Source organism: Podospora pseudopauciseta, chromosome 4 (assembly GCF_035222475.1).
Source record: "Podospora pseudopauciseta strain CBS 411.78 chromosome 4, whole genome shotgun sequence".
NCBI lineage: Eukaryota > Fungi > Ascomycota > Sordariomycetes > Sordariales > Podosporaceae > Podospora > Podospora pseudopauciseta.
Window position 1 is genome coordinate 1,844,044 of NC_085894.1, and position 26,664 is coordinate 1,870,707.

A 26,664-nucleotide genomic window follows, 5' to 3' on the forward strand; every position below is an offset into this window, starting at 1 on the left:
GAAAGTCAGTTGTGACTTCCCAACATTCAAGTGCAGTCACGGTGAGCAATGAGGTCCGTGCACATGACATTTGGGGCGTTGGCCACTTCCCCCTTGGTTTGGTGGATCTTGGATTATGCACCATCACGACGGCATAAAGACTGACAAAACAGACACAATTCTCATGTTGTTACATCGACACCTGAGTTTTGTCTACATTATACATGTTACACAGGGATATCCTCAGCGGTAATATACACACAGCAACCCAGCAGGTTCCGGCAGCTTTATTTCGCACCCGTAACCCACTTCTTCTCGATCGCATTGTCGATATTGGCAGTGCCAATAACAGGGAGGCCGCGTCTTTCGAGCTCCTCCCGGATAACCTTCCAGCGACCCACCATCTTCTCCTTGTCGATGGGTGTGACTCTGCGGGGGAACACCTTTACGTTGGGTAGAGACTGGAAGAGCTGCTTGTTCTCGATCTCCTCGGCGAGCTTCTTGGCCTTAGGTGGCTTCACGATCTCCTTGAGAAGAACACCACCGGAATTGATAGCGACCAACTTGCCATCTGGAATCCTGTGTCCAGTAAGCTTGTAGATACGCTTGGCAACCTATCATATGGTTAGCACTGGTTTGTTGTGCAAAAGAGGGGGCCGGACTCACAAAATATTTGTAGATGAGGTCCTTGATCATGGGCCGCTTCCATTCATGACCAATTTCCTTCAATAGCGCCCGGGCCTCTTCAGTGCTGATAACATGGTCCGCCGAGTCCTCTGTTGCGTCAACTTCCTCCTTGACCTCGGTCTCGGTCTCCTGCTCGGAAGCGACACCTGTCTTGGCTTCCTCCTTGGTCTCCTCCGTTATCTCAGCTACTTGCTCAGAAGCGACCGCTGTCTTAACTTCCTCCTTGGCCTCCGCAACCTCAGCCTCTTGCTCCGGGGCGACAGCTGCCTCGAGCTGTTCCTTGGCCTCCTCAGTTACCTCAGCCTCTTGCTCGGCGGCAGTAGCTGTCTTGACGTCTTCGGCTGGCTTCAATATAAGAGTGCCATGTGAGCCACCGCACAGCTTGGTTTGAACAGTGGTGGCCGTCAATGCCGCGGGGCCCCACCCGGACTCGAGCAGAGCATCCCTAGCGGGAGTCGTGTCCTGCGTGTTCATTTGCCGTCTCGCAACCATGGCCTCAACCAACGCACGGTAAACCGCCACCTCGAGAACGGCTGGGTCGGTAATCTTCTCTGCGGGGCCATAACCAACCCACTGCCTGCCAACACCATAGTTGTCTGGGTTCTCCCACCAACCATCCAGTCCACCCACTTCCTCCAGCTCTAATCCATCTTGTGCCGGCTCATATGCGGGGTCGGTGATCTTGTCTGGGCGGACGGCAGCCTTCCGTGCTTGTGGGGGTGGTTTGAGACCCTGTGGTGGGGTGTAGGCTTCAACAGCGTCGGAGCGGGGGAGGGACGTGGAAAGAGTTCGCCTTTGAATGGATTGGGTCTTTGTGGATGAAGAGGAAGTCGTCGCGACGGCAGCTACAGCGGTGGTGGTACGGATATGGGTCGGAGAGGAGCAGCACAGGCTCGCGGAGACGGCGCCCCGTAACCTCGGGAGATGGCGCATGGTTTGTGTATTCTTTCGGAGCGAGGAGGCGGGCTATTGGTGTCCCAATTGATCAAAACAGTTGGGAGGCTCAGGCACTGGGAGAGGTTGTCGGTATTTCGCTCTGCCCGGTCCTCTCAAATCTCGAATCCCAAACCCAGAGTGGACGACAGGCACCTCGGGCAATGAGCGCTCAACATCCAGGCCAAAATTTCCATCGGATGCCAAGCACTTTTTACAACATGTGGGGCAATGAACCGGGGAAAAGAGACGGTGCACCAGCCACACTTTCTCCAACTAGCCGTGTGGCTTACGTGCAAGATTCAGCAAAATACAGCTAAGACATGGTAGCTCCAGCCACATATCCGACGAGCTGGGTTAGCTCAATTCAAAAAAAACTTGCTTGGCGCATCATTGGATGATCAGAGGTTGACGAACGACTTTTGGGATCCCGAAGAACTGCCCGTCGAGAGCTTTCAATTCGTCTGCTCGTCCACCACCACCTCCTCCCACCGGCAACGACCACGATCTTTTGCTCTCGTAGCATATACCTGGACCTACGAGCTCCTCAACTCCAGGGATCAGCCTCACAACTTCTCTACCAACTACCTAACACCCCGCCTTGATCTCAAGCTTCTTCAACCAAACCCGATTCATCCCGCATCCGGGGATATCTTTCCCACTACCACCACCACCACCACCACCGCCACCACCACCAAAGCTATCACCACCCACTCACCAAAACCACCATGCCAATATCCACCACCCCTCGCAGCGTCTCCGACGCAACCCGCTTCACAGCCACAACCCCCCACGCCGACTCCAAAACCGCCCGCTTCAGCAAACCCCCCAACACCTCCTCCCTGCCCCCATCAGGGGGTTCTCCAGAAGGGAACCCAATCCGGATCGAAACCCCCGACGAAAAAGTCGCCCGCCTCCGCGCCGCCCACCAAAGAGCCAAACTCGCCAATGTCTCCAAGCTAGAGCAGTACCTCGCCGTAGGCCGCTCCCTAGCCGACAAGGGGCACCGTTTGTCAGTCATGGCACTGATAGGCTTCTCCGGTACTTAACCCCACCCCCCTCCCCTTTTCAGGTGTATGTCACTTACTCTCTCCATCCAGGCCTCGGCATAGTAGCAACAGCCTACACCTTCTACGACATGATGGTCCTCAACCGCAAGCGCAAAGCAGAATGGATCGAGACCCAAAAGCAACTCGAGGCCGACGAGCTCGCCCAGGCCAGACTGGCGTACATGACTGGCAAGGCGGACGAGGACCAAATCGCGCTTGTAGAAGAAGTCATGGAAAGAGAGCGGCAGCAAGGAATGGCGGGGAAGACGTCGTTCTTTGAGAAAATCCCCAGCGGGTTCGCTCCTGCGGAAAGGACACACTCCCCAAGTGTGACGGAGGTTGTGAGCTGGCCTTCTTCTGCTACGCCGGTGCCAGAGCAACAGGGAGAGGGGGAAAAGAAGAAGGGGCTCTGGACTTGGCTGACTGCTAATCTGAAAAAGGAGGAGGAAGGGGAGGAGGTGATGGGTAAGGAGAGGAGGTTAGGGTGGGAGTCGTTGAGTGAGGAGGATGATGGGATGGGCGTGAGGGATAGCGATCTTGTCCGGGCGTCGGAGGGGAGGGGGGTGGCCAGGGGGTTGAAGGAGAAGGCGAGGGAGGCGTTTGAGAAGGAGAAGGAGAATGAGAGGAGGGGGGGGGTGTTGGATCGGATTGGGTTGGAGGAGAAACAGGAGGGGGAGAAGAGGAAGAAGGGGTGGTTTTGGTAGAGACCTCCCACCACACAACCAGAGGTATGTAATGACCGTATTGGCTGGTGATGAGGGCTGTGCTGTCGACTGGAAGGAAAGGTTCGAAATGCAAAGGGATGAAGATGGTGGGCTGGATGGGTTGTAAGGCAACCATAATCACCACTTTCAAAGAGGGATTGTGACCAGCAGGCCGCTTTGTGAAAGAGGCGCTGCTTGTATCGATAGTGTATTAGGAGAAAAAGGAAACCGTTGCATAACTCCGGCGTTTTTTGTTGTTGTTTTTTTGTATGACATATTCATCATCTTGTACATACATGTACACTCACCATAATGGAAGTCATTTGATGTTGAATTGAGAGCAGAATAGATTATGTGTGGTACTTGTTCATGTAAGTCATACGCTTCAGTGAAGCCCACACATGTCTCTCCCATGTCTCTCCCATGTCTCACATCCCAAGGCAGCACAGTCAAGGAAGGGTATGATAACAACGTTCCGCTTTGTATTCTTTTTCTCATCAGGAAAGATACTAATGCTTCAACCAATGCAAATTACTGGATATAAGAAATCCCAGCTGTGTGTTGTGTGTGTGTGTGTGTTGTGTCCGATTCCACTCCCCTCCCAATTTGACATCTCAACTCCCAATTCCCCTGCTCGCTCGCTGTCCCATTCCCAAACTATACACAAAAGAAGTCACTCTGCTCGCTGGCAATGATGTGTGTGCGCGTTGCATGAAATACCAATGCTATCCCTTCCCACTCCTTCAGCCGTCCCAAACAAAGCACAAGAGCCGGCCCAAAGGCAACAAAAGAGCGTACCCATCCCAAGCCCTATACAGTGACCAAAAACAGAAAAAAAAGCAAACGAGTGAGAACCAAAACCTAATTACGCTTCCTTGGTATCAACCGCAAATCATCTTTCAGACAACCTCCCCTTTAACAACAAGCAGCACAAATCCTCCTACCACCAAGCCATCCCTTCTCTTGTTCCCCATGACACCCAATCCTCTCCCTCACCCTCTCAACCCTACTCTTCCACCTCCCATCAGCTTCATCCCTCTAAGAAATGATGATATGATTAAAATGCCCCGGTACCTTCATCCTGCACTTATCACAATCCGCCCGGTACCCTATACTGAACGACCTTTTCACTCCCGGCGGCACCGCGGTCCACGAATTGACCGTATGTCTCGACCTCGCGTGCCCCCGTTTCGGTGATGGCGAGCCCGATTCCACCTCCATTCCTCCATTTGGTGAACCCGGTCGCGGAGATTGCTCCCTCATAGATGCCAGCAACGGGTGCTCGTGCGTCAAGTGGCTGAGATGTCCGCTCGGGGACGTGGTGATAGGGTGAGGGGAGCAGCACGAATCAAGCACCATGGCTGGGCTGTCTTCACCGCCGGTTTCGCTGATCGGGGATGGCAGCCGGCGGTTCTGGATGTGATTCCAATCCGCCATTGCCAAAGCGTTGGTGGTCAGATTTGAGTCGTGGGCCACGGCAGCGTCAACCATGCCGTTGCTGTCAAAGGCCATGGAAGTGGGTTCTTCCGGTGTTGTTGCCAGCGCACCGTGGGCCTCGTTCCAGTTTTGGCCTCGAACCTGAGCTGCAAAGCTGCAATGTATTGGTGTCGGGATGCGACCGGTGACACTGGGAAGTGGCTCCGGTTGGAAAGCGTTGAGGTGGTTCGGGTTTGGCTCGGGGGCGGTGTCCATCATGTCCATGTCCATGTCCATGTCTGCCATGGTGATACTAACATTGACCGGGGATTGTAGGGTCGGAACTGTGACGATCTCTGGCTCCTCGGCGAAGGCAAAATGACCTGGCTCCTCAGAATCCGAACTGTTTGGCGTGATGGTTCGTGGTTGGCTCGGGATGATGAATGTTGTTGGTGGCGCATGGAATCTTGGTGGTTCGGCCCATCGCTTAGATGGGGGAGACGTCCTAAGTGGAAGGGCTTGGAGGCGTTTCTGGGTCACCAGATGTTAGCGACGTCCCGGCTATGTCGACTCTGATGGGATGCGACAAGACTTACACTCCTGTGTTCAGTGAAGCCAAGCGTACCACCAGGGGATATCTCGGCAAGGTCCTCTTCTCTCCCCCTTTTGCGCTGGAGCGCAGGCCAGCTCTCGTTGGACAACATGGCGCAATTGGTTGACGATGAGGCTCTGGGAAGCGTCCCCTCTATGCCTGTACCTCTCGACCAGTGCCGTTCGCAAGCAACCGGAGTCGTATGCTGCGTGTTTATCAATAGTTGAGCGGAGTCGGAGAGCCGGCAAGTTCGAGATGATGGTCGTCGATGAAATGATTCTGCGCGGTGCGTATAGCGAACGAATGTTTTAAAATAAATTGCCGACGATACCCTCCAGTACCATGTATCGTTCTCAATGTCTTGCAAGAAGAACAGAGGAAAGGAGGGGGCGGAGTCTGGAAGGGCTGACGGGAGGAATGGCAGACAGGCTGGATTGGAGGTCTGGGGCTGGGCCTTGGCCGTCCTCTCAGCTCCTGCTGGGGTTCAAATGGCTGTTAGCGATAGACATGACGGTAGGTTGCGGTTGGCCCTTACTCCAAGTTTCTCACTAGCACGACCCCAAGACCTGGAACGTGCTGTCCCACTCCCCGGGAACAGGCAAGCGATAGCAAGTCCCGACGATGCTATCTTATCGATACGGGCAGGAATATGATATGAGAAGTCGATGTCGATGCAACTTGATGAATACCTAATTTGGCTCGTTGATGTGATCGTTGATGGGCAGAATGATAAAGAGCGTGGATGATGGTGAGAACAAAACTTTTGTCCGTCCGAATATGCAGTGTGAGACAAACACTGCAAGCTGAAGAACAACGACGACCTCGATGAGGGGCCGGGCAACAGCCGACGTCAGATGCAACAGGGGGTCACAGCTGCCTGGTTCAACAGGAAACACAAGAGAAGCAGGATGAACAGGAAAGGGGAAGGAGTTGCAGGGTGAGGGCATCGAGGGATAGGTATCTGGTAGTTAGCCATCCAAAATACCTAAAGCATTGTCGAGATGCCTGGCCAGAAAAGAGAAGCATTTCACCTTGCTTCTTCGTGTTGACCCCACCTCCATCCAGACGCATCTCACGCACGGACATCCCCATAAACATGGGGCGGGCGTCAACCGTCAGTGCTCCCGGCTCGCTGGGAAGCCTTATTCACCAGTCAAGTCCCGTTGAGAAGCTCGTCAGTTTCAGAATTGCTTCAAGAACTGTCCACCGCGTCCATTTCCGGTTTGTTGTCTCTGTCCCATTTTGGAATCTGGATGGCAAACAGATAGGATGGAAAATAACAAGCTGACGCATAATTTACGGTCCGGCCATGCGAGGTTGGCTGGGAACCAGTGGCCGTTGGTGGTCGTTGGTCAACGGCCGGTCCTCGAGAGGCTGTCCACGAGTAGGGAGGGGACATCGGCGATCGGGTCTGATGGAATCATGAACTTGATGAGAGATTTATCATGGGTGGATAGTGGGTGTATCGGACAATGGTGTTATTGCTGACTCGTGTGGTTCCAGTCCCGGAAGATTCAAAACGTGTAAGAAGCATTGAAGAACATGTCTTCAGTGCCACTTGGTCGGGACTGTGGGAGAATCAAAGGACACACAGAGTTCAAGACATGACTGTCGCCGGCCGACTCAAAATACTCATGCTCATATCACCATCCGGTCTCGGCCCCGGCCGACAATGACTTCGGTAGCCGTGGCCTGGAACCCGGCAGTCAGCGATAAAGAACGGCCGGTCTCGCGGGCTTGTCGCCCTTAGGTCCGGCCTTTTTGCGGACCAGTGGAGCAGAAGCCCGCCAGTCCGTCGGCATCACAAGCACAACATCACGACCTGCTAGACCTCGGTCGTCTCGGGAGTGGAAAGGCTTCATTATCGCCAAGTGGCCGATGTGGCACTCTGCTAGGCTCATGACATCGAGCATTGATGGGACCCTTGGTTATGCGTCACCTTCGAGCATCTGCTGTGTGATGCAAACCAAGGGTACGGATCCGGAACCCGGAGGACCCAGCCGTTAACTTCGGATCCAACCAAGCAGTCTATCCTCTTTTGGGGAATCGGAGGCTCGTTGCTGTCTCCAAATTTCTCCAAATCTTGCGGTTTGGTCGAGTATCTTCCGTGTCGCACTTTCACACAACTGACGACAATCCCATTCTCTTCTGGCCAATCATAAGCAGGGTGTTGCAAAGATGCACAAATGCTCGAAGAGCATATCCAGATTGATACACGGGGCGGTGGCGGAGGCTCAATATGAGCTGCGAGGTTGATTACACGTCTGCTTGATGACCACGAATGGAAGGCGGTGAAGCATTGCATCGTCAAAAAAAAGTTTACCCCTCCCCCACCTTCGAAGTTGCTACCCGCTACAACGGCGCATTTCCAAACTCGTCGCCCGGACGCCCTGCTGCATTGAGCCTAGGATTTGGCCAAAGACATCTGTTTCTGCTGCTTGCCTCCGTCTTCGGACACACATGCGTGGAAGGGATCGTCTTAGTGGCCCGGGGTGGCCAATTCCTCTTCCAGTCAGGTTCACCCCGCCAGCCTGTCGATGCTCTCAGTATTGCATCGTGGGTTGGATTTCATGAGCTGCCTACGCAGAATGCTGAAACTTGCAAATCTCCCAAGGTATATCTCGCTCATTGCTTGGAGCTCGCGATGGCATGTCAACTCAGCCACGGCGTTCAACGTACAGGTAGGGATTGTTACCATTTGGAAATTTTAGTGCCCGACATCCCGCCCCGGACCGATATTGGTCTTGGGACACTGAACTGGGGCACCGTCTGAGTCACTTGAACAAGTCAATATCATCTCATCTCCCACTTGCTCCAGAAATACCAGAATTGTCCCGATTCAAATATTCCAATTGCGAAGCTTTATCAGTCAAGCCCCTTTTAATTGGTTTATCGAAGTTCAAGCTCCTCGGTTTCTTTTGTTGCTGCACCTGGCCCACTACAATTGTAATTGCTCGGATCTCAGAGGTCAACCCAATTTTTGCCTTAAAGAACCTACCCCAGCCCATCTTACCCTCCAAACTGGCCGCACCTTCCCTGCTACTTGCAGCTACAACATCACCTCTGGAGAACATCGCTTCGTGTTGTCTCTTCTCGTCCTTCACAATACACCCTCACCCGGATTTTTGGGCTGTCTTGCTTTCATTCGACACGCAACCGTTTTATGATACCCTATAATACATCGCTCACCATGCCCGGACTCGATATGGCGCCTCTTCAGGCCGATGACATGAGAGGTACGATCCACCTCAGACGCACGCGCTTAACAGTCACTAACTCGTTCAAAAGTGTTGGGTCAAGATCCCCTCATTCCCCCTGCCCTTCTTATTTCTGAGATCCCCATCACCGAGGATGCTCTGCAAACAGTAGTAAAGGGCAGACGTGATGCCGTCGGCGTCATCATGGGCCGCAACGACCGTCTCCTGGTCATCGTCGGCCCATGCTCCATCCACGACCCCGCCACCGCCATTGAGTACGCACACAGACTCAAGGCTCTCTCTGACAAGCTCTCAGAGGACCTCGTCATCGTCATGCGCGCTTACCTCGAGAAGCCACGCACCACCGTTGGCTGGAAGGGTCTGATCAACGACCCTGATATCGATGAGACCTTCAAGATCAATAAGGGTCTCCGCGTATCCAGACAGCTCTTCCGTGACCTCACCTCCACCGGCATGCCCATCGCTACCGAGATGTTGGACACCATCTCTCCTCAGTTCTTGGCCGACCTGATCTCAGTTGGTGCCATCGGTGCCCGTACCACCGAGTCTCAGCTCCACCGTGAGCTCGCCTCTGGCCTGTCCTTCCCCATCGGCTTCAAGAACGGAACCGATGGCAGTCTTGGTGTTGCTATCGATGCCATCGGTGCTGCCGCTGCCAAGCATCACTTCATGGGTGTAACCAAACAGGGTCTTGCTGCCATCACTCGTACCAGTGGGAACGAGCACGGCTTCGTCATTCTCAGAGGTGGCACCAAGGGCACCAACTACGACAAGGCCAGCGTCCAGGCTGCCAAGGAGACCCTTGTCAAGAAGGGTCAAAAGCTCGCTATCATGATTGACTGCTCTCACGGTATGTCCTTGCTCGGATGAACCATAACATGAACATCTTTGCTGATAATATTTAGGTAACTCTAACAAGGACCACCGCAACCAGCCCAAAGTGGCCGCCACCGTCGCCGAGCAGCTCCGCGAGGGCGAGACCGCCATCATTGGTGTCATGATTGAGTCCAACATCAACGAGGGCAACCAGAAGGTACCTGCCGAGGGCCCTGCCGCTCTCAAGAAGGGCGTCTCCATCACCGATGCCTGCATCAACTGGGAGAACACCGTGGCCGTCCTCGAGGACCTCGCCGCCGCCGTTCGCGAGCGCCGCAAGGTCAACGCTGGCAAGGAGGCCGCTGCTGAGGCCAAGACCACCCCGTTGGAGGAGGATTAGGATCTCACCTTTGACCGGATGGGGAATACGTTGTATTTTCGGGAGTTTTTACCTCGACAAGGGGTTTCTGGGTTTAGCATTGGGCAATGAAAACACAAAAAGCGGAAGGAATGGGAATTTCAAAAGCAGGAAGGCAAAAAAAAGTGCGTCGTATCATGGGAAGGGAGACAAAAAGCAAGCTTGGGGAATAAACATGAGCAGGGTTCCATGTCGGTCTTTTTTGGTCAACAACAAAAACGGGGTTGATGGAGGGGTGGTGGTCGAGTGCCGTATAATGAAACCGTTTTTTGCGAGCAAGGTGGTTCCCGTTGGGGGGGAGTAATGTAAAGAAATGAAAAAGATCTTGTCAACATGCTCGGTGCCATGTGTAGTACTTTCAACAGACCAAGCCCGACTCATTTGTCCATTAAAGCCATAACACGTCGTATGATATGTATTGCTTTTAACAGAGCCAAACCCAAGTTATATTCCCGTTCAAACGCCAAAAACACCGCGTCGCATCATGGCATCCATCTCCTATTACACATCTCCATCACCGTGCACCACCGCCCTCCCCCAAAGGACTGTACGTCCCCTGCCCTTCGCCTCCTCCTCCACCAGTACCTCTCCTCGTGAGCCCCCCTCCACCAATATTCCCCCCTCTCGGGGCATTCCCACCGGAAACCAACCCCCCTATCACCCCCATTATCCCCCCTCCCCCCTCATTCCCACGTTCTTGCCTCTGTCTTTCCATTCTCGAGTCAATAACCCTTTTTACCCCCGCCCAGCTCAGCAGGCCGGCGGTGCCGAGGATGAAGCCCCAGACTATGATCTTGTCCTTGTTGCTGTCGCGCTGGAAGCAGGAGGTGACGACGTCTTTTTCTTCGGCGTCTTTGCAGATGGGTAGGTTGTATTTGAGGCAGAAGGCGCGGTTGCATTGGGTGCAGGAGGAGGAGGAGGCTCGGGGGGAGAGGAAGCCGGGGGGTGGGTTGGGGGAGGGGGGGTTGTCGTGGAGGGGGCCGAGGGGGATGATGGTGCTGTTTGTGAAGCAGGTGCATTTGCAAAAAGTTGGGGCGGCTGGACAGAGGGGAGGGAAGGGTTAGTGGGAAGAAAGGAAAAACGGGGAGAGGGGTTGGGGTTAGGGGTTGGGGTTAGGGGTTGGGGGTTGGGGGGTGTGCTTACAGGCTGAGGCTATTCCTAGGAGGAGGAAGATGGTGGAGAGGAGGGGTATTGGCTTCATGATTGGGGACGGGAGGGAATGGTGATCGGTGGACTGGTGGGTTGGGGTGGATGACGGGGGTGGTGGTTGATGAACTGGGTGGTGGGATAGGTCGCTATATCATCAGTTTGTTCGTCGAGCTTGGTTGGCCTGATATTGTTGGTTTCCCCCCCGTTGGGGTTTGCTGTGATATTCGTTCCTGGCGTCTACGCGATGCGATGCGATTGCGCTCCCTTATCTCCAACTTTCAACTGTCCGCCAATGCGATGATGCTGCCTGCCGCCGCCAACCACAGCCACAGACTTCCACCCACCCGTCACACCACCATACTATTCACCAGCCCCACTATGTGGGCCGAGAAAGCACAGACATTTCACACACGCTCCTAGATTTGCAAGCGTGCACAGGCCACTTTGGGAAGGGATATTTAATCTCGGCCACCCAGCCAGATTTTGATCGGTTTCTTCTTTTCTTTCCTCGCCCTTCGGGGCATTTGGTCAATTTGAAACGATACAGAGAAGATTAGCATGGCCCCTGCACTAAGGATGACACGCTACTCAAAGAGACGCTACCAATTTTTTCACTGTCCTCTTGGCGATCAGAAGCTGGGAGATGGGGAAGAGATGTTGATGGTTTTGGTGATGGTTGTTGGCGGTGGGAGATGGTTATCGTTGATTGGCGATGGATGCTATTTACTTTTGTTGGGCTTTTGGCAATGGATGACTGATGGATGATGTTGACGATTGATGGACGACTGGAAGAGCTGTTGCAGGAATGATTGTCGTCAAACTTGAAGTCGCGTGTTCAATACTGCTGGTGACCTGCAATAGCATTCCGTCAATAACCTTGAATGTATGGTAGATGACAGGTCAAAGAGCCATTTTCCCTATCTTCATGTCGTTGTACAATTACCTGATTACTTTCATTTCTGTGGTGTGTTACCGTCATCTAGATATCTATAAGGAAAATGACAGGACCGCCCGAACAAAAGCACCTGAACTCCATCTGGGTATCTCATCCTAGACTCCTTGCCATTCCCCAAGACTCCCAACACAGAGTCTTAAGACTCCAACGGCATGCTATCAACCAAGCTCCTTTCCTGGAAAGATAACCCAAGCAGTCCATCCATTTCCAACCCTCTTCTCCTACTTTCCAAACGCACTCCTCAACACCGACTCATTCCCCACCTTGGACACCCTCCTGCTCGCCCCCTCAAGCACAATCTCCGACAGCTCATACCCCTCCTCATCGACATCCACCTCTGGAATCACCGGCGGACCCTCCTAGTCATCCTCCAGATCACCTTCAGGTCCCCTCCCCCTCCCACCAGCCTTACCCTTCCTAATATCAACCCACCCCATCCCCAAAGCCGTAAAAACCGCCACCCCTCCCGCCGCAGCAGCCATGTAAAACACCTTACCTATACTCCTCGACCAAGCCTCCAACACAACATCCAAATCCCCCTCTTTGACCACCTCCCTAAATCTCGTCGCGCCCGCTTGGAGGATCTCCCTGCTGTACGGAACTGCTTGGGATAGTTCATTTTGAAGGGTTTCCCCAAATATGGTGTTAGCTCCAGCAAGGAGGATGGAGATACCGAGGTTTTGGACAAAGACCAGGATGCATGTCCCCATTGCTATGTCCTGCGGCGGGAGGATGGCTTGGATTGCTAGGAGGGGCATCTGCATTCCCGCGCCGCGGCCGATGCCGCCGAGGATTTGGTAGAGGATGTACTGCACTGGAGGCGTGGTGGGGGAGAAGGTTGAGCAGAGACCGTTGGAGACGGCACCGATGGAGGCGGAGAAGATGGTGTAGGGGATTACATAGCCCGTTTTTTGAACTGGTGAGGGGAGGGCGACGGTTAGCTTTGGAGAGTGGGGGAAAGGGGAGGGGAGGGACTTACCAAGCGGACCGACGATGACAGCTAGGATGAGCTGGCTGACGATGCTGGCCATGACGTACACGCCTGACATGATGGGGGTTGCGCCGTGGACGGCTTGGAAGTATATTGGCAAAAAGAAACTCGCGACGTAGATGATGAAGAGGAGGAAGCAGTTTGTGATGGCGCTGGTCCAGACTTGTCGTTGGGTAACGAGGGAGAGTGGGACGAGGGCTACGTCGCCGAGGTACCAGTCCCAGACGAGGAAGACTATCGTCGTTGCGCCAGCTCCGGAGAAGAGGCCAATGATGATGGGGGAGTTCCATGGGTATTTGTCACCGCCCCATGACAGCGCTAGCATCAGTTGGACAGCTGCGGGTGCTAGCAGTGCGAATCCGAGGAGGTCGAGCTCGATGTAGATGCGACGAAGGACGTCCATAGCGCGCCGTTTCTGGAAGGCGTCTGGTATGTGGACAAAGGAGAGCGCAACGATGACAAGAGCGCCGATTGGGAGGTTGATGTAGAAGCACCAGCGCCAGGAAACGTAAGAGGTGAAGGCTCCACCAACGAGGGGACCAGCAATGATGCCAAGCTGCGAGAAGCCCATCATGATTCCGGTGTATGTTGGCCGCCGACTCATGGATACTGATGTTCCGAGGATGGTGAGAGCTCCGTTGATGAGGCCCGCCCCCCCGATCCCGGCGATAGCGCGACCAGTGATGAGCATCCAGGAGGCGACTGAGGCGCCGCAGATGGCAGAACCAATCTCGAAGATCGCGAAGAAGGTGATGAAGGTCCATTGGGTGCTGAACTTCTGGTAAATCTTGCCTGTGAGGGGTTGAAGGGCGGCGCTGGCGAGTTGGTAGATGGCGGCATACCATCCGACGTCTTCGAGGGATTCGAACTCATCCGTAATGCGAGGTATCTGTTTCCGACAGATTAGCGACCTGTATCTTGGAGAAAAGGGGCGCTTTGATAGCGGTACTCACTGCAGTGGCGAGGATGGAGGTATCAAGCATCATCAAAAAGACAACGACTGTGACAGAGGCCAGCAAGGCGGCCAGCTTGAATCCTTCGACATATTCGGGCTCAATAGTCTTGGGCACGGTGAACTCATTCGAGGGACTTGGCTGACTTGAGGGGCCGTCGCTTCTTGTCGCAGCTCTTGAAGGACCGGGGAATCTATCGAATTCTGGATCTGAAGGCAGACGGCGATGGGAAAGCGACCTTCTCTCCATCGCAGTGGCGGCGATTCACACGAGAAGGAGTAGCAGGATGATGATGATGCTGTTGTTGTCAGTCGTCTTTACATGGAGGCTTACCAAGTTCGGGCAAAAATAAATTTGTCGTATTTGAAGCCAAGTCAAAAAAGTGCATCGAGAAAGTCGACTAGGTCGAAAGGGCAGTTGTTGTACTGAGGACTGTTAAGTAACAACTCAACCAGTCGCGTCTACAGAGACATAGATCCATATCACTCGCCGACGGAGATGCCATTGCAACTACTGTAGGGCAGTAGGTCACCTGGGCTGGAGCAGGACGGAATCACCGTCATTTTCGGCCTTCAGTGTAAGGGCCGCAGCGCCAGTTGCTCCTTCCACTTTTGCTTAACGCATGGGCCATGAGCTTCAACACGAAACTTCATCGCATGTAGCAACGTGCGTAGTGGCCGATCATTCAGCCTACAACACCACATGGAGTACTTGTACGCATCCATGGATGACGCCTTTCCTTAGCAAGTAAGTGTGAGGGTCATCGCAACGACAAGCCAACCACTGAGAATCCACAGCACATTGGTTCTCTTTCGCTGATTCAAACCACACAGGAGCAACAGGACATACGGCGGTCGAATTTATCGCATCACATCAAGTATCTCATCCTACAACAACCTGGCAGCAATTCGGCCGGAACCAAGAGTGTCGTCAAAAGTGGAGATCAACAACACAACCCTAACCCTGCCAATGCCACTCCGTTCCGGGCGATCCGGAATGGAAGCTTCGGCTCCACATGCATGTGGAGCGGAGTTCGGACAAATCGAGATTTCCCGACTTCCGAGCTCACCGGGCAAGTTTGCATCGAGATCCCATTCATTCAACATGGCCACGAATCCTCCTCCAATGCGCTTCGATACCACCCATTCCGGCTGCTGAATCCATTGTCACTCTTTTACTCTCCTTCTCTCAACGTTGCTAGTTTTCCTCGTTCAGATTGGCGCTCTCTCTCAACCGTGTGGGATATCGGAAACCGGTATTCCGGCCGAAACCGTGCCCGTCTCCTTTCTCGGTTTGCGTGCCCCTTTTTGAGCAGCCAACGTCTTGAACGTTCAACCCTAACCCTTCCGAGAGTGTTCCTCCAACATCATGGAGACAGCATCGTCCTCCTCAACGACGACAACTAACGGCTCGGTTAATGGGATGCCGGCCCCGTACGGGAGGGCTTGCACAAACTGTGCGAGGGCGAAGTGCAGGTGTATCTACCGGACCGGCGGTGCCGACTGTGAGAGGTAGGCCAACACCGTTTTCACTCTAATAATGGCCGAGAGGACTTTCCGCCGAGTTGTGATGGCTCAACTGCCTCCTACTGTTTATTCAACGTCTTCTGTTTGTACTCTTTGAATCCTATAAGCATACGACCGTTGGACAGACAGGAACGGGATTGGTCATCTGCTCAAAACAGCCTGAAACCGCCGTGCCGGGACGGGTCAAGTCCCCACCTAGGTGTGCATGATGGTATGCGGTTGCCCGCATTTCCCCACGGCGCCTATCCCGTCCCAGGTTGGCGGCTCCGTGTCCCGGAGCACCGGGTCCGGGTTACAGGTCCGGACGAGGCTCAACTCCGCCGTTGGCTTCGGTGATCGTCGTTCCACTTGCAGTTCCCCATGGGGTCCCCTCTATTTCGTTGACACATTGCTCCATCCATTGCTTGGACGCTGACATGGAACCAGATGTCATCGGTTACGGAAAGAGTGCATCCCATCGGTCTCGGTCAGGAAGAGAAATGGCAAGCGTACCCATGTCTCCCGTGCCGCCCAGCTTGAGGCTAAGCTAGAGGACCTTGTATCTCTTCTCCGTCATCAGGCCGGACCGGGTGGCACGGCTCCTTCTCCAGGTGAGCCGTCTGTTGCTTCTAGCACACCGGCACCAAGTACTCGTTCGGCGGCCAGTGTTGCGGGTGATCATTCACCACATCCAGTGCCAGTTGCTGTTTTGCCTCCCCAGCTACCAGATTGTCATCCGGCTCATGGAAAAGGCCGTCCAACGCCTGTCGCTCGCGGTACTCTCCTTGGCAGCGTATTTGAGCCTCAAGATGTGGGACCGCGCTCACCAACACCCCCGCCGGTCGAGCCGCCAGCCATACCGTATTGCACCTATCAGCCAAGTCCATTCGAGGCTGCTGATGGACTGGTGACGTTCAGAAAGTATATGTTGATCTTCCTCCCATTTGTATACCTGCCATCCAACATGACGGAGCAACGGCTTCGAAAAACATATCCCTTTTTGTGGTTCAGCATCATGACTGTCACCTCCAAGAACGCGGATCGACGTCTTGTGATGAGCGAGTCAATCAAGAAGTTCATTGCCCAGAAGATGGTCATGGAACATGAGAAGAGCTTAGACCTTCTTTTTGGCCTCTTGGTCATCATGGGCTGGTGAGATTGTCGTCTGTCTGACCTGAATAGGCAAGGTGCTGACCCAGATGCAGGACTCATTATCACATAAAGCGGGAAAAACCCATCCTTTCCCTTCTGGCATCGCTCGCAAAGTCATTAGTATTTGATCTTGGTTTGAACAAAGTTCCTAGTGAGCCGTACATTTCAGCGTGTTTGAAGACGGCCTTCCACCCTCCACCAAGAGAAAAGACGATGGAGGAACGACGAGCCGTGCTGGCGTGTTTCCTGCTCACATCTCAGATATCTCATTCCCTAAAGAGGCTGGACGCCCTAACCTGGACGTCTCACATGGAAGAAAGCTTACAGTTCCTTACCCAGCGGCACGAGTGGGAAGGGGATGATCTTTTGGTTGCTCAGGTCAAGATTCAACTCATCGTCGAGCAGCTCAACAGGGCCACATCACAGTCAATAGACAATGCGCCACCTTCGTACTATCTTTCGGCCCTCCACACTCAGCTTACCAACGTCAAGACCCAGCTCCCCAGTCATTTGCAACAAAACGGTACAGTCTACTCCCCTCGTCTCTCTCTTCATTTAGGACTGCAAATGCTAATAACACCACGGCAGACACAATCCTCAGCCACATCTCCTACACCGAGCTCGCCATCCACGAAGCCGCCGTTGCCAAGCCCCGTATCTCCCCAACCACCACCGTCCCCGACCTCCAGCGCTACGCCGCCATGGAGGCCTGCCTCAACGCCATCAAAGACTGGTTCGACCGCCACTTCTCCATCCCGTCATACGTCTACATCGGCATGACGTTCAGCTACTGGTGCCACATGGCCCACTGCCTCCTCTCCCTCTACCGGCTCTCCGTCCTCGACGACCCCGCCTGGGACCGCCGCGCCGTCCGCAACAAGCTCGACCTGCTACGGATCTGCGACCAGCTCAAGCTAGGCTTTGAGGAGCTCTCCGCCAAAAGAAGGCTAGACTCGGGCCCGACGATCGAGGAGGATGGGTTCACCAAGTTTAACATGATGCTGCGGACGATGAAGAGCGGGTGGGTGGCGGAGCTGGCGGCGATTGACGGGGTGGATCTGAACGGCGGGGGGCATCATTCGAGCTCGGTGGAACAGTACCTGGATGCGGGGAACGCGAATGAGCTGAACTTGCCGTTGTTTCATGCCGAGGATCCGGAGGCGTGGATGGCGGGGTTGTTCGATATGAATTGGGATCCTTAAGCTTGCTCGGCAGCATCGTATTGACATCACCGGACAACTGATCACGGCAACTTGAACGAGGACAACTTTTATTTACGCGACTGTTCTGTTGTTACAAAGGTTCTATACAGGGTTTCTCCTTAGGGGAGAGAGAGGGGGTGAGGTCAGAGCCACGGCTGTGGGCATTGCTGGTACTGGTGGTAGTGGTGCTGCCCATTCTTGCCTTGCTTCCCCTTCATACTGCGGCTGTGAGGCGCTGAAACTCATCGCTCTCGACTTGATGCCCCCGGGTATCATGAAGTTGGGTAGATTCGGGCTCGCAACATTTTCTGGGCCCTGTGGTGGTCGGGATGGCTGTGATGGGTGCGGCGGATAATGCGGTGATGCCTGTGAGGCCATACCGAGCGACTGCCGGTGGGGCGTCAGGGGCGACACCGGGAGGACCGGGTGCCCTGGGGAAGGATAAGCTGTGAAGGCGCTTACTGGGCGGTAGGGCACGCCGTTTGCGTCGAGGTCACCGCCTTGAGAGGAGGGGATGTACTGCTGCTGCTGCTGCTGCTGTTGGTAGTATCCCTGATTCGGGGCATAAGCAAACTGCTGCTGGGGTTGGCCGGGTGAAGTCTGGGCAAAGGCAATGTGCTGCTGCTGCTGCTGCTGCTCTTGACCCGGCGATCCTACCATTGCAAACTTCTGTTGTTCTTGTGTTGGTAGGGGGGGTAGGTAAACCCCATACTGCTGCTGCCCTTCCCGTTGGTACCCCCCATACTGCCCCTGCCCCTGCCCCCCCGGACTCCCACCCACCGCTACACCAACCTGCGACGGAGAGAAACTCGACTGCCTCCTCGCGCCCGCGGCAGCGAATGCGTACTCGTCTTTGTGAAAGAAGGGTTCATCGTTTGTGACAGAACCGTTCCTACTGCTGAGATCACCTGGAAGGGTCGGTTCAGGGTATTGCTGCGGCTTGGTATTGTCAACCATGTTCATCGTGTCAGGGTAATCAGCCGTGACGACTGCACCGCGGATCCCGCCTTTTTTCTTGCGCCAGAGGAGGAAGATGATGAGGGCGATGAAAGTGACGGCTGCGACTGCCCCGGCTGCTATCCCGGCTGCTGTGCCGGGGGATAGACCGCTTCCCTCTTCTGAAGGGGGAAGGGGTGGTCCAGTTGCGGAGGAGGAGGCGCTTGCGGCGGAGGAGGTGGTTTCTGTTGCGCTGAGTGTTGTGGAGGTTTCTACCGCGCTGGTGGTTGTTTGAGTGTCATCAGTTTTTGTCGTATCGTCATCTTCGGTTGTGGAGGAAGGGGATGGGGTTCGGGAGGACAGGCGGGTGGTGATGGTTGTGCGGGCGGTTATTATGGTCGTTCTTCGCGGGGGGTCTGGTTCTTGGTCTTGTCGGGGAGACAGGTGGTGGATGGGTTCGTGGGGGAGGTTGCTTGGTGGGATAGCGGGCTGGGGTTGTTAGTTGATGAATGCCATGAGCGTCGGATCACACGAAGACTTACATCCACCGTCCTCCCCCTCACCACCGTCGCTACTACATCAACTCGTGCTATCACGCCCACAGTAACCGAAAGTAGCAATCGACCGGTCTTCATTTGCTGCCTGCTGCGACTGCGGTTGCTTTTCGATGGAGATCCTCAGTTATGTTGCATTCTTTCCCGGAAGTGTGTTGTATATCGCTTGCTAGCTGCTCCCGTCGTCAAACTGTTCGTCAAGAGTGGGAAAGCAAAAGGAGGGGGACAAGAACATCCATGTGAACACGGGCTCGGACTTGGGGGGGCCATGTATCACTTATAAAAGGTGGCTTTGTATACAAATCTTGGAAATCCTTCCCGTCCCCGTGTGGATGAATGTTTTTGGTTATTATGCGAACTTTTGGTCTGGTATCAGATGTGAGGTTGTCGGGTTTGGCCACCCAAGGAGACGGGCTCCTTGGAGCAATGGGATTTTTCGGCATCAGCTTTCTGTTAAGCTTACATTTGATCCTGGTCTTGGGAATAGGCAAGGGGGAACGGATATGTACAGTAGATCTCGTCACTCAAAACAAGCTGTGGTCAATTTGCGGTCGTCGTCTGGGCGGGCTGGGAGGAAAAATAGAATGGTTTTGTGGAGTCCGAGAAAGCGACCAATGGGAAAATTCCGAGGGAGAGAAGCAAACATTGATGTTGCTGGCGGTGGTGGACTTTGCAGGACCAACTCAACTCCTTGGCCGAAGGGACGGGTGGTTTGTTGTTGGTTTGGGGGCCGGGCTTGGACCGTGCCCGGCCGGTCGGGTCGGTGGGTGGTGGGGCCGGATGTGAGATGTGAGGGGTTGTTGGTGCTCGCTTTTAGTGTGTCATTGGGAAAGATGAAAAGTTTGAGATCTCTCCTGCGATTGGACTGTTGAGTATAAATATGGGAAAGTGTTTGCATTTTTGGGATGTTTGAAGGCGAGAAGGTGAGGTGGGTGGAGGATGTGAGCAGTGTCACACATAACCCTAACTGCAAACTGGAGCTAATGTACACTTCACAGGAGGGCAGAAAATGGGGAAAATGGTTTCCACAAAGTTTATTCACTTCTAAGACAAAGCGTGTCAAAAGGAAAGTAGTTGTGTTATTCTCATGATTGTGTCCCCATCATAACTCTAACCGACTAACAGACCGACCGACCCAAGATATCCTATGCCATGCTGGCAACAAAGTGTGTTGATTGAAGAGAGTGTGAAAAAAGGGGTATCGCGCAAAACTTGTGTTGTGTGTGTGTGTGTGTGTGTGTGTGTGTGTGTGTGTGTGTGTGTGTGTGTGTGTGTGTGTGTGTGTTGTGTGTGAGTGAGGGAATGATTTATTTACATCCAGAGCAGGAGCCTATAGGTGAGTTGTTAATAATGTGAAAGACAGGAGAGGAGAGGTCGTTCGTGATGGGGTAGGGTGACATACAGTCAGAGCCGCAAGAGCAGCTAGAGGCGGAGCCGGAGCAGTTGCAAGAGCCACCCATTTTGATAGTTGTTTGGGGTTTGTTGGTTAAGAGTTAATTGTTGGTTTTGTATTGATGAGTGTGAGATGATTGGAAGCTGATGGTGGAATAAGAGGGAGAAATGAGGGGAGATCAAGCGGGTATTTATACACCGAGATCTGGCGGATTGGGGGACAAGAGAAAGAGGCAGGCACGCAGGCAACACAGCAGATACGATGGCAAAAAAAAAAACCGGATGCCACCTAATGCGTGGTTTGTGCCGGTTCTGCGGATCATGGCGTGCGTCTTTTGTGCGGGATGCAGCTGTTTGGGGAGCGCTAGAGACGTGGTCCACCCCCTTGGCAACCTAGATTTGTTGGTGACCAGACCACCAGGCGTCAGATGGGCAGAGTATTATTGGATGGCCATGACAAATTGGAACGGGAATTGATTAAGGCAAAGAAGATAGGTAGATACTGAGAACGGAATGTTGAGGCGAGCTCTGGCGTTGGACGTTGGCGTTGAGGTCACCGTCTAACTGTTAGAGATTGCTTTGTGATATGGCCGCTCGCCCTAACAGCGGGGTACGGCAGATCACAATGTTCCTGGGGCAGACTACAACGCTTGTCTTCCGATCGGGTTATTTACCGATTCCAAACTAACACCGGGACTGGGTGAACGAATAGCGAACCATTACAAGACCCTGAAAATGAAAGATTCTAGGCTTTCTCAACCTCTCACGCGTGAACCCTTTGACGTACACTTGTAAGTTGAAAGTGCGGGGTCACTGTGCCATGGTCCACCAGGGCCGATCAGCTGCGTCATCCCCCACCAAAAGTGACCCCTGTCTGCGATATTTGTGCGTGAACTTCATCCAGTCAACGCCAGTCATCCCACCGCTAGTGTATCTGTGGTGAATAGCCAAAGGAGATGGTGATTCAGCTGATCGAGCGTTTTCAAGAGGTTTCCGCGGGGTCACCGGCCTTACGCGCGCCAATCATTCACTCATTCACGGCGGCGAACGCCGTCATGGTTCGGGTCCCCCCACGACGCTGTGGTACATGCGAGGTCCACAATGCCGCAAACCGCCGGGGGTGGGTCGTCCGTTCCGATTCGGTCGCCACCGGTTTCCATTCGTCATGGTTCCGGCACCTTTCGGGGTCGGAATGTTAAACTGATGGCCGTTCATGCCGCGGCACACGAACTGTCATTGGACCCAAGTCAGGAAGGCTGAGCGCCGTGTCGGATCCATGGCCATGTCACAGATCCGTCTGATTTTCGAGGTGGTCAAGGCGCCCCAAAACTTCAAATGGCACCAGAAAAGACGCTGAGTAAATATATTCAGTGCAGCTATAGAAGCTATTCAAAATGGCGGTTCCTTGAAATCTGGTTTAAAAAGACAACCAGAATCCCCACGGTCACTGCTGGTGAGTGTCATTTCCAGGCACAAGAGTTCTTGCATCGTACGTTTGCTCGTGCTTCCAAGGGTGTTGAAACTGCCCCTGAATCGCTTCAAGCTCCCATCGAACGATATGCTTCTGCCACATTGCCATCGCCCAGTGAGCCATCAAGCTCATCCTGAAGCCCCCAATCATAAATAACAGCAGCTATCTACTATTTCCGTCTTTTCAGGTTTGAACTCACATCGCTCAATTTCCACATTAAATCTTCCATTGCCGTGAACATGTCTACAATCCCGCGCAGATCAAATTCTACCAATCCCCGTCCAGGGAGCTCTGCCTTCCCCAGAGTCCCCAGGAGCAAGCTTGCGCCCCAGCCATTAGACCTCAAGCGTTCAAACACCACAGCTGGAACCCAGTCATCTCAACCTCAACAGGAACAGACGTCAAGGTCAACCCCCTACTCGTCATCAGCCAGTGAACGCATCGACCCCAGAGCACCCCTCTCACCTATCCCATCCTCTGCCGGCTCCCGCTCAACACCGTACTCCTCCAACCTAAGAGAGCGAACCGACCTCCGCTCTTCCGCAGCCCCCCGACCCCTCCAAACAGCCCAATCCCTCAACCGAAGGCCCTCTAACGCCACAGAAACCACCACAGGCCATAGGCGACGTCCCTCTCTAGGAGGGGAGTCGATCGGCCAATTCGCCTCCAGTCGGCGCCCTTCAGCACCAGACGGGCACAACCGGCGCCCTTCCGCTTCTCAACAACAGCAGTCCAGTAACACCTCCCCACGAAGACCCTCGGCACCAACCCATACCCGTCGCCCCTCTGGACCAACCTACCAGCCCCAACCACAACGGCACAATCTTCGTCCTTCAGCACAGCAACAAAATCATGGGCGGAGGGATGGCGGTGGAGGAGGGGTAGGGGGCAGACCGCCGATAACCCAGCAGGTGGACCAGGCGACAAAGACGCAGATTAACCAGACTTATGCGGTTACTATGATGGCTAGTCCGTATAACCCTTTGCCGTTCTTTTTGCCGATTCCTTTGGGGATTGCGATGCTTTTGACGCCGAGCGGGAAGGATGTGAGGGGGGCGGGGCCGGCGCCAATGAGAGCTGGGACTGTGGGTGGGAGGCGATGATTACCTCTTTAAGGGGGTATTCTGGACATTCCATGGGGAAGTTTCTGAGTGGATAGGGAGTTGTGCTCGGGACAGACGGAGTCCTGACAAGTTCGGGCTTATTCTGGTTGTCAGATGGAATTCGGAGGAGGGTGGATTGGGAGGGAGCCAAGGGAAGCCAAGGTCTTCTTGGTGTCTATGAGACTCGAGTCTTTAGAGGACAGCAGCTGGGCATTATGCGATTTAGGAGGCATTTGGATCATTGTGTAGACAGAATATCCGGGATGTAAATGGCCCTCCATATTATGTCTGCATTTACAGATATTTAGAAGAAACAGGCACTCTGGGAACCTCTATTTTTACCTCTCCCTCATGCTAGTCTCGGACCTTTCCTCCCGTCGATCGCGGCCGTGATCGTGAATCTTACCGCTATGTGCCGTCCACATTCCAGCCTTTGTCCGTTTAACCCAGGAACCAAATTCCACCGTCTCTACAACCCGACGTAAACCTAAGACATGATCATTTTAGTCTCCGTTCCAATCATGTCAACCCTCTCTCTTCAAAACAACGAAGTCCCTTTACAATGGTATAAATCCACCCTCTCGTCGATCATTCCCTTCCTCTCACCTTCTCACCCCGTACACCACTCTCTCTCCTCACCGTACTGCCCTGCCCAAAATGCAACTCCTCTCCCTCCTAGCCCTCGGGCTCTCCACAACCCCCTGCCTCGCCGCCGTCGCCGCCCCGGCCGAAGCAGCCCGCCTCCCGGCCTCAGAAGTCATCCGCAACCTCGAGCTCCTCACCCGCTCCACCCGGGACCTCATCCCGGCTGCCCGTGACCTCTCCACTCGCGCCGCCGTTCAGTTCAAGGGTATGTTAGCCAGTCTTTTCCCCTTTCCCTTAGCCCTTACTAACCTCCCTCAAAGACAACGAACGCGGCCCCTTCGCAACCGTAGTCGACGGCCTCGAAGACCTCGCCTCCACCGCCACCTCGGACCGCAACTCCATCATGGACGAGGACCGCCGCGGCCGCGAGCCAAAGTACACCGGCCGTGATGCCCGCAATATCGACAAGGCTATCAGCAATCTGTTTGACCGGGCCAAGAAGCTGAATGAGCGTATTGGCGATGAGAGTAGACTTGGACGGTTGTTCTCTAACGTTGGGAGCAAGGTGGGACGGGGGTTGGAGAGGTGGGGGGATGCGGTTTTTGATGTGAGTAGTAGCTTCTTGAGGGACAGTTGGGGGTGTTTGGATATTTGCTGACGCTGTGGGGTTAGTTGGCCAAGACGATTGATGAACGCGTTGATGGTGGTCTCGAGGCGGGGACTTGGAGGGAGGTATTGAGGGTTACGGGGACGATTGACAAGGTTGTTAATGATTATACTAGTGGACGGGTGAGGTTGGGCAGCATCCTTAGGGATATTGGACGGCCAGGGAATAGGGCTGGGGGGATTAGCATTGATTTGGGGTTGGGGCCTATTGGGTTGAGGCTTGGGGCTGGGAGGGTTTAAAGGGGTGGTGGTTGTTGGGGAAATAGGTAGGAGGGATGGTAACAAGGGGTAAGGTAGGATAGTTTGAAGCAAAGCTTGTACTGTTTTTTATTTTGTCCTTTTTAATAGTATACACAATTTACAGAACCAACAATGATACACCCAAGAAGATTTATGGCGAAACACTACAACATGACAAACCTCGCCCCATCCTCACTCCCCATCTCAGACTCACACAAATCAATCGCAAATTTCAATCCACCCACACTCACCGTGCAATCCCTCTCCAACTTCTCCAATATCGCCCTCTTCGGATTACTCTTCAACTCCTTATCCCTCTTCTCCCTCGCTTGACCAACCTCTTCAGTCGGACACCACAACCTAAGGTCTACAGATTTCCTTCTCCGGCTGCCTCCACGCGTCTCACCAGAAGACGGCCACTTCCCCAGCGTAGGACTAATCTCCATCTCGACCTCCGGGACCGGAATTTCAGCGGTGGACTTACTGGCTTCCAAGAACTCTTCCACGAGGTAGGTCTTCCCTGCATTTGGGAAAGGTGGGAGACGTGGCCCCCACTGGTCCTCGTCAACCCAGTCCTCGTCAGGGAGCACCACCGCCGCGGATTGGAATTTGCTCTCTTTTGGCAACTTGTACTTTTTTCTCTTGAGAGCGGAATCCAAGGCGCAGCGGAGATTCCCTGCCTTTCGCCTGCGGATGTAGCCGTTCGTGTGGATCAGGGTGGTTTCGCTGGCGATATAGCGCGAGACGCGGAGGATGAAGATGGATACGTCGTTGTCGGGGGCGTTTTTGAAGAATCCATCACAGCGGATGATGGCACGCTCCCTGTTGCATGACACAGAGTTAGTAGAAACTGGTGAAGAATTGCAAAGGTGCCTTTCAGGTTACAACGTACCGATCGTACGAGTCAAGTTCGTAATCACCTCCCACCAAGGGGAAGTACTGTAACTGGTCCTCCTTTTTCTTTCGGCCAGTGGCTCGCTTCTTGGTGGCTGGGGCAGCGGTAGTAGGAGCTACTTTACGCTTTGCTGCCCTGGAGGGTTGGACTCGCGTTGGGGCTTGGACTTTATCTGTGCTCGAGCGTGGAGGTAGCAGACAGTCTACGCCGTCTGGTTCTGAGAGACCGCAATAGGCTCTTGTCCCGTGATTTTCTTCGCGCGCCTGGTGCCACGTTCAGCCATCAGCATTACTGCGCTACTCGCAAGATGTGATTCAACAATTGGTACAATACCCTCTTGTGGTCTTCCAGCAAGAGGACACGGTCGATCTCCGCCTTGTACCAGGCCTTGACTCGGTTGTAGAACTCGTCTCGTGAGTATACCTCGCCCTTCTTAAGGGCGAGCAAGTCGTGCTTCACGTCATCTATACCGCCAGTGTGGTACTTGAGAGGCGAGTTCGTGGAGTTGCCTGACTCTTCGACCTCACTAGCAACCTTGGCGAAATTCCATGTTGGCGTGGGAAGAGGCGTCGTTTTTCTTCCTTCTCCTTTAGGACCCATCCTGTGATGCTGAAAAAGGTTCGTTGGACTTGTTGAACTATCACGAGGGAGAGACTGGTGGGAAACAGATACCAGCAAGCTTATAGTATGTTCAAAAACGCAAAGGATGACCTGAAGTCTGAGTCCAGCTGTTTTGTTTCTTGAGATCAGAGTCAGAATCACCACAATGAAAAATCGGGGGTTCGCAAGTCCCCGAGGGTTGACAAAGTCTCTCTGCCCAGGGCAAACAAAGAAACATAACGCGGCAGGTGTCTTTATGCTGCTTAGGTAGCCAGCCACAACACTAACACTATTGCAAGTCTGAACAAAAGGAGGGCAAACTTCATTGTTCTCTCGTCTTCAAAAATCAAAATCAAGTCCCCGAGGCTGACACAACTTTGAGGAGGACCTTTAGTTCAGGGGTAAAAAGGGGTAACCACAACATTGACAAGAGCATCTCATCGCCAAGTATCATTGAAGCGCATCATTCTCGCTGAGACGGCAGTAGACTACGTTTGCTCTTT

General features: G+C 53.8%; 11 protein-coding genes across 11 annotated transcripts; 5 read left to right on the forward strand and 6 right to left on the reverse strand.

Moving 5' to 3' along the window:
• Positions 1-140: 140 nt before the first annotated feature.
• On the reverse strand, positions 141-1,864 carry QC763_403570 (uncharacterized protein). The gene is made up of 2 exons (XM_062911997.1): positions 646-1,864; positions 141-593 (listed from the first exon to the last, which is right to left on the reverse strand). The coding sequence occupies exons 1-2, from the start codon at positions 1,597-1,599 to the stop codon at positions 267-269; spliced, it is 1,281 nt and encodes a 426-aa protein (XP_062765690.1). The 5' UTR covers positions 1,600-1,864; the 3' UTR covers positions 141-266.
• A 463-nt stretch (positions 1,865-2,327) lies between these two features.
• QC763_403560 (uncharacterized protein) lies at positions 2,328-3,352 on the forward strand (the record flags this gene model as incomplete). Its single annotated transcript, XM_062911996.1, has 2 exons — positions 2,328-2,640; positions 2,700-3,352. 2 exons carry the CDS (start codon positions 2,328-2,330, stop codon positions 3,350-3,352), a joined length of 966 nt encoding a protein of 321 aa, XP_062765691.1.
• Positions 3,353-3,806: 454 nt separating this feature from the next.
• Positions 3,807-6,941, reverse strand: QC763_403550 (uncharacterized protein). The gene is made up of 2 exons (XM_062911995.1): positions 5,365-6,941; positions 3,807-5,299 (listed from the first exon to the last, which is right to left on the reverse strand). The coding sequence occupies exons 1-2, from the start codon at positions 5,470-5,472 to the stop codon at positions 4,391-4,393; spliced, it is 1,017 nt and encodes a 338-aa protein (XP_062765692.1). The 5' UTR covers positions 5,473-6,941; the 3' UTR covers positions 3,807-4,390.
• On the forward strand, positions 6,072-10,233 carry ARO4 (3-deoxy-7-phosphoheptulonate synthase). Its single transcript, XM_062911994.1, has 3 exons — positions 6,072-8,596; positions 8,649-9,428; positions 9,484-10,233. Exons 1-3 carry the CDS (start codon positions 8,524-8,526, stop codon positions 9,792-9,794), a joined length of 1,164 nt encoding a protein of 387 aa, XP_062765693.1. The 5' UTR covers positions 6,072-8,523; the 3' UTR covers positions 9,795-10,233.
• Positions 10,191-11,338, reverse strand: QC763_403535 (uncharacterized protein). Its single transcript, XM_062911993.1, has 2 exons — positions 10,956-11,338; positions 10,191-10,850 (listed from the first exon to the last, which is right to left on the reverse strand). Exons 1-2 carry the CDS (start codon positions 11,011-11,013, stop codon positions 10,327-10,329), a joined length of 582 nt encoding a protein of 193 aa, XP_062765694.1. The 5' UTR covers positions 11,014-11,338; the 3' UTR covers positions 10,191-10,326.
• Positions 11,339-11,886: 548 nt separating this feature from the next.
• QC763_403530 (uncharacterized protein) lies at positions 11,887-14,727 on the reverse strand. Its single transcript, XM_062911992.1, has 3 exons — positions 13,861-14,727; positions 12,896-13,796; positions 11,887-12,832 (listed from the first exon to the last, which is right to left on the reverse strand). Exons 1-3 carry the CDS (start codon positions 14,107-14,109, stop codon positions 12,276-12,278), a joined length of 1,707 nt encoding a protein of 568 aa, XP_062765695.1. The 5' UTR covers positions 14,110-14,727; the 3' UTR covers positions 11,887-12,275.
• A 190-nt stretch (positions 14,728-14,917) lies between these two features.
• QC763_403520 (uncharacterized protein) lies at positions 14,918-20,663 on the forward strand. The gene is made up of 5 exons (XM_062911991.1): positions 14,918-15,371; positions 15,813-16,517; positions 16,571-17,040; positions 17,106-20,446; positions 20,497-20,663. Exons 1-4 carry the CDS (start codon positions 15,229-15,231, stop codon positions 17,717-17,719), a joined length of 1,932 nt encoding a protein of 643 aa, XP_062765696.1. The 5' UTR covers positions 14,918-15,228; the 3' UTR covers positions 17,720-20,446; positions 20,497-20,663.
• On the reverse strand, positions 17,771-19,421 carry QC763_403519 (uncharacterized protein). Its single transcript, XM_062911990.1, has 2 exons — positions 19,198-19,421; positions 17,771-19,144 (listed from the first exon to the last, which is right to left on the reverse strand). Exons 1-2 carry the CDS (start codon positions 19,288-19,290, stop codon positions 17,822-17,824), a joined length of 1,416 nt encoding a protein of 471 aa, XP_062765697.1. The 5' UTR covers positions 19,291-19,421; the 3' UTR covers positions 17,771-17,821.
• Positions 20,664-22,311: 1,648 nt separating the features above from the next.
• QC763_403516 (uncharacterized protein) lies at positions 22,312-23,175 on the forward strand (the record flags this gene model as incomplete). The annotated part of the gene is made up of 1 exon (XM_062911989.1): positions 22,312-23,175. One exon carries the CDS (start codon positions 22,312-22,314, stop codon positions 23,173-23,175), a length of 864 nt encoding a protein of 287 aa, XP_062765698.1.
• A 486-nt stretch (positions 23,176-23,661) lies between these two features.
• QC763_403514 (uncharacterized protein) lies at positions 23,662-24,666 on the forward strand (the record flags this gene model as incomplete). The annotated part of the gene is made up of 3 exons (XM_062911988.1): positions 23,662-24,025; positions 24,081-24,367; positions 24,433-24,666. The coding sequence occupies exons 1-3, from the start codon at positions 23,833-23,835 to the stop codon at positions 24,664-24,666; spliced, it is 714 nt and encodes a 237-aa protein (XP_062765699.1). The 5' UTR covers positions 23,662-23,832.
• Positions 24,667-24,858: 192 nt separating this feature from the next.
• On the reverse strand, positions 24,859-26,161 carry QC763_403513 (uncharacterized protein; the record flags this gene model as incomplete). Its single annotated transcript, XM_062911987.1, has 4 exons — positions 24,859-24,861; positions 24,918-25,488; positions 25,559-25,824; positions 25,895-26,161. 4 exons carry the CDS (start codon positions 26,159-26,161, stop codon positions 24,859-24,861), a joined length of 1,107 nt encoding a protein of 368 aa, XP_062765700.1.
• Between the last annotated feature and the right edge of the window lie 503 nt (positions 26,162-26,664).